The sequence below is a fragment of the Lolium perenne genome, chromosome 7 (assembly GCF_019359855.2).
Source record: "Lolium perenne isolate Kyuss_39 chromosome 7, Kyuss_2.0, whole genome shotgun sequence".
Classification (NCBI taxonomy): Eukaryota; Viridiplantae; Streptophyta; class Magnoliopsida; order Poales; family Poaceae; genus Lolium; species Lolium perenne.
In genome coordinates, this window is record NC_067250.2 from 259,622,915 (window position 1) to 259,628,914 (window position 6,000).

Sequence of the window (6,000 nt, forward strand, 5' to 3'; positions counted from 1 at the left end):
ATTGCTCAACCACCGTGTTCTCACGGATGGAGCCTCCTGTGTGAAGTCTACCTAGAGCCAGCTCAACAATTGCTCAACCACCATGTTCACAAAATGCATATATAAGCAATTAGGCATTTAAAGTTCAGCGAACATGACCAAACTGACACAGTTTTGCAATGTGACTTCGACGCTAGACATCAACGATTCAAGACATACTCCAATAACGTTTCACATTCAGTCACAACGCAAAGACATTGCAGCTACCTTTCAGTTGTTCTACTGTTGCTGCTCTGCTTTGTCAACAGAACAGTTCCACAAAGAAATTTGTAGTGTAATGATAAAGTGACAAAGGAAGACCTGATAACGCTAATATCATGAACCAATCACAAGCAGTGCAAAGATCATTCTTGTTCTAGAACATTGCACCTGTGTTTAGGTTTTCATACTTCAGTCAGCACAAACACAATAAAGATATAAGGCTGCATGCAAAATATGTAGAGCTCTACTTCCCTCTGAATAACGATTTCACTCTGATTTAAATAACATGAAACACAACTGGAAATGAATTAAACCATCTCAGCTCAAGTTCCATTTAGCTAACGTTATACTGGTCTCTAACTTGGCAAAAGGACGAAATTCAGATTACATGGAAGCATTTTTTGCAAAACAGGACCACATTTGAATCGCGTAACAGCATGTCCAAACTCATACTTGCAAGACGGAAAAAGATGGCACCAATCAGCAGCTGCAGTTCTAAAAAGGGTGTGTGGATGATGCCCTCACTCTCCTGTTCAAGTAATTTCTCATCAAAGGTCGAAGAAGAAACCTGACCTGAAATTCAAAGAACTAGATTTATTTCCTTCCAGCACAACAAAGTGATGAATTTACAGGGTATGCATCAAAGTGTAGATACTACTATGCATTGCTGAAGTAGACATAAACTAGAAACCAATGCCAACACAAAACATAAGTCATTGGTCACCTGGAAGTCTGGAACCCATTTCATGCAGTAATGCATCAACTGTTTCACTGATAATGACATGCATTCAAAGTGAAGAAACCCTTGGTGCATTATGCAAAATTATTTAGTTATAGAACAATGATAGAATTAAAGATTATCATTTAACTGAGATAGTTGAAGAAATATAGTGAAAATAATTTATAAGCCATGCTTGTAAATTATGACCTAACACTACACCCTAATGCATTCTTAAAAAGGAATCTGAACTATAACACCTTTATCTACAAAAGACTGCAGCTGCTAACTATTGTCTACAAAAGTGAAGTTTCACAAAAAGAAAATTAACTAGTAACAAGATTTAGTTATTTGCCACATGGTACCATTTGAAAAGTAATCATTTACTCTCGTTTTATGTTCAACATTTGAGAAAATTTAACAATTAAATAAAGAACTGAATAATTCTTTCTGAAATTTTACACCTGACGGTGGATTCCAAAAAAATGCTCTAGGACATGGGGATACCGTCATTAAATAAGTATAGTAATTGCAGCAACGTGTCTATCAATGCTGGTGGATTCTAGGAAAACAACCTGGGAATTCGTTTGGTACTCAGGGAAGAGTCCACAATAACAAAACAAAAAAGCATTATAAACTAACCATAATACTAACAAATTATCCATGATTATTATTTTTGGAATGGGGGCCCAGTTTCATTTGCACTTCATGATCAGGTTGAACAATTTATAGTGGTAACTAAATAGCTAGATTGATCAAAGAAGAAACGGAAGAAAATAAATCTACTGACCAGATAAGAAGAGATTACCTAATAATCTGGGGCAGGCAGAGGTGGCAAGCGTAGGAAGAATGGAAAAGCAGCACCTCTGTAAGGCTTATCGACATTGTTGCGGATAATTTGCAGCTTGATGGTATTCAGATTGAGCACAAGAAGATAGGACTCAGACCTCCTTATTGACCAAAACTCCATGTAGACATAGCCAGCCTTCATTGCCAGGATGCGCACCCTTTTCATCCACTCGTCACGACGAAGCTTCTTCAAGTAACCAAACTGATTCAGCAAGGAAACCTCCTTCTTGACCACCCATCCACCATTGTTAGCACGGACCCAGAGCTTCACGCATTGCTCCTTGCTGGACACGATGCACAACCCCCCGTGCTCCACCATGTCCGCGATGCAGTACGAATCGCCAGGTGGGAACGGTGCAATGATAACCGACCACGCCATGGTTTCCATGTCAAGCACCAATATCTCCTCTTCAGTGTCGTCCTTCATGGTGTTCGGCCGCCAGAACACGAAACGGCCCGCTGCAATGCCGTCGTTGAAGGGCCAGTTAAATCTGTACCGCACAGTGCCCCAAGCAATCATAGCCCATTCGCGGGTGCGGGATGAGAAGACGGCGGCGGTTTCCTCCTCCCCGTGCTGTATGGCGATAACCTGGAACGAGGCATCGACCTCGTCGGTGACGATGGCGTGGCGGACGTTGCACCAGCGGTGGTCAGGAGGGGGTAACTGGGGTTTTCCGAAGAAAACAGCACTCCGCTCGAGAGGATCGTAGACGGCGAGGTCATCCCCATAGCGGCCGCGGGAGAGGAGGAGGAGGCCGCCGTCGCAGCCACGGAGGCGCCACTCGTTGCAGTAGTGTGGATCCCCATCGTCGATTTCGGGGTGGCGTAGGTAGTGGAAATCGCCATCCGATGCGGCGGAGGCGAGCTTGGGGTGACGCGGGGAGGCCGTGATGAAGCAGACATCAGGTTGGTGGAAGGGGACGGGCTTGGCGCCGCGGTCGGTGAGGATGAACCCGACGAGTGGGGGCCTGCGGAGGGAAAGGAAGCGGCGGAAGACGGCGGGCTTGGAGGCCACACGGCCCCAGCTCTTGCAGCAGAGGGCGGCGCCGAGGAGTGACGCCATGTCGGGGAGGCGGCGCAGTATTTCTCCGAGGAGATGGTCGGTGAGGGCGGCCACCGGCGGTGCCGGTGGGATCTTGGGCTTCTTGACGCCGTCTCGCTCGCTTCTCTCCCATGGTTCCATTTTCTTTCTCGGAGATGGATTGGATCTGAGCGCTCTCGTTCTCTGCTGGTGTATAAGGGGATTTTCTTTCGATTTTTAGCGGCAAAAGTGCCCATGTTTTGGATTTGTGGCGGGAACAAACGTTTGGCATCGTTGCCTAAAGCAATCTCCGCGGCTTTTCGCGCTAAAAATGTGCGTACACCCCCGCCTCCACTTGCTCCAGATTGGAATCTATCTATTATATACTAAAAGCACAATAGGGAGGTCTAAAATAGAGCCACCACGTTAATCCACATCACATAAATTATTTGAACTGTTAAATCTATAACTTACGGATATGATTTAACAAAAGACTAATAGTTACGTACGTAATTGGGTAACAATGTTTGACACGTTTAATAATAGGTATATGTGTCAAATATGGAAGGGAACTCACGTAACATGTATAACGTGAAAAAAGGAGTCCTCAGAGGAAAAACAGAAGATGAGCTTGGATAGACGTATATCTCTAGAACTCTAGCTTTCCAAAAAAAACTGCTTTTATTAAATGCTAATTCTTTATTTAATAGTTGGATCTAAAATCTTACATCCATTCATCTATTATATATTAAATGTAATATACAGTTCTTTTTCAAGACACCACATTAATATATATTAAAATTGGATTCGTTGCATAGAAAACAAAAAAATTCCTACCGCGAGAACGCAATCCAAGCCAAGATGCAATCTAGAAGACGGGAGCAACAAGGGGATGATCGAGACTCACCTTTGAAGATTTCCAAAGCCTACAAGAGTAGGCTCTTGTTGCTGCGGTAGACGTTCACTTGCCGCTTGCAAAAGCGCGTAGAAGATCTTGATCACGGTGCCACGATCGGGCAGCACCTCCGTACTCGGTCACACGTTCGGTGTTGATGAAGACGACGTCCTTCTCCCCGTTCCAGCGGGCAGCGGAAGTAGTAGCTCCTCCTTGAATCCGGCAGCACGACGGCGTGGTGGCGGTGGCGATGGAGAACTCCGGCCGAGCTTTGCTAAGCGTTGCGGGAGAGGTGGAGGAGAGGGGGCGGCTAGGGTTTGGGAGAGGGGGAGTTATATAATAAAAGCACAATAGGGGTCTAAAATAGAGCCGCCACGTTAATCCACATCACATGAATTATTTGAACTGTTAGATCTATAACTTACAGATAGGATTTAACAAAAGACTAATACCATCAGACTAACATCGCAGTGGTAAACTGCTTGCTCTCTGATCCTTGAGGTTACGAGTTCAATTCCCCATCCGGCTGTAAAACGCCACCACTTTTTTAAAAAAGAAGACTAATAGTTACGTACGTAATTGGGTAACAATGTTTGACACGTTTAATAATAGGTATATGTGTCAAATATGGAAGGGAACTCACGTAACATGTATAACGTGAAAAAAGGAGTCCTCAGAGGAAAAACAGAAGATGAGCTTGGATAGACGTATATCTCTAGAACTCTAGCTTTCCAAAAAAAACTGCTTTTATTAAATGTTAATTCTTTATTTAATAGTTGGATCTAAAATCTTACATCCATTCATCTATTATATATTAAATGTAATATACAGTTCTTTTTCAAGACACCACATTAATCTATATTAAAATTATGTGATCTCTCGACCTTAATTTTAACGATTAAGATTTAAAGGCTAAAATGTTACACAAACTATAATAATATATAGCATGTCACGTAGGTGACCAACAACAAATATACTCAAATTATTATTACCTAGGTGAGTTTCCAAGATGGACACGTAACAAAAACAAATTAAAAACCGGCTACGACCGAAACGTTTGGAATTAGCAATCCATAAAAACAAGCCCGCATGATAGAGTAGTCCTTCGAATTGGCAATCGGTGAAAAAAACCTAACGTGATAGGGTAATCCATGTAAAACACGACTTCAAAAAAGCTCACGAGATAACGTCAGCACATTGGCCAACTACCAATTTGAATTGTTTGAATTGGATCACATGATCTCGGAAAATCAAATACTCCTACCACCTTGAACACGGCGTGTTGGGACGAAATAAACTACTATCTCTATTCATAAATAGATGTTTTAGGTTTATCAAAAGTTAGATGTACGTAGGCACTATTTAGTGTATTGATATATTCAAATCTAGATAAACCTTTTGATCTATATATGGATGGCAGAAGTACAAGCTAGGACATGTCACGAACAATGAATACATGCATCGTAGTTTATAAGCAGCGGTATATGTGTACATGCACCAAATTATTGTTACCTAGGTGAGTTTCCAAGATGGACACGTAAGAAAAAAAAAACCGGCTACGACCGAAACGTTTGGAATTAGCAATCCATAAAAATAAGCCCGCATGATAGAGTAGTCCTTCAAATTGGCAATCGGTGAAAAAAACCTAGCGTGATAGGGTAGTCCATGTAAAACACGACTTCAAAAAAGCTCACGAGATAAAGTCAGGACATTGGCCAACTACCATTTTGAATTGTTTGAATTGATTCACAGGATCTCGGATAATCATATACTCCTTCCATCTTGAACAGGGCGTGTTGGGATGAAATAAACTACTATCTCTATTCATAAATAGATGTTTTAGGTTTATCAAAAGTTAGATGTACGTAAGCATTATTTAGTGTACTAGATGACCCGTTGCGCTATCGCGCAAATGACCGAGGCTAACCATAAGGTTTGGCTTATTTTAGTACAGGAGCTCGGAGCGAAGCACTTCCACCGAGTAAAGGGGGGAGTATTAGTGTTAAATGGGCATCCAGTTTGAGCTATAGTAGTATCCGACAGGGTGTGTTGGAGAAAATGCGCTAGACAGTCATTCTTATCTTCTCTGGTTACTTCGTTTGCATCTCCTCTGGTTACTGCGTTTGCTCTTGTTGCGCTATCATGTAAATGGGACAATCTTGTTGCGTAAGCTTTGGTTTATCTTAATACTGGAGGCTCGGGAGCGCGAAGTGTAGCTCTTTCCACCGCCACCATCATCGCAGTAGCAAAGGGGGTGTATTAGGGTGAAATGGCTAT

General features: G+C 42.5%; 1 protein-coding gene across 1 annotated transcript; it reads right to left on the reverse strand.

Annotated features, from left to right (window-relative positions):
- Positions 1-488: 488 nt before the first annotated feature.
- Positions 489-3,036, reverse strand: LOC127313097 (uncharacterized). Its single transcript, XM_051343639.2, has 2 exons — positions 1,767-3,036; positions 489-813 (listed from the first exon to the last, which is right to left on the reverse strand). Exon 1 carries the CDS (start codon positions 2,988-2,990, stop codon positions 1,767-1,769), a length of 1,224 nt encoding a protein of 407 aa, XP_051199599.1. The 5' UTR covers positions 2,991-3,036; the 3' UTR covers positions 489-813.
- Positions 3,037-6,000: the final 2,964 nt, after the last annotated feature.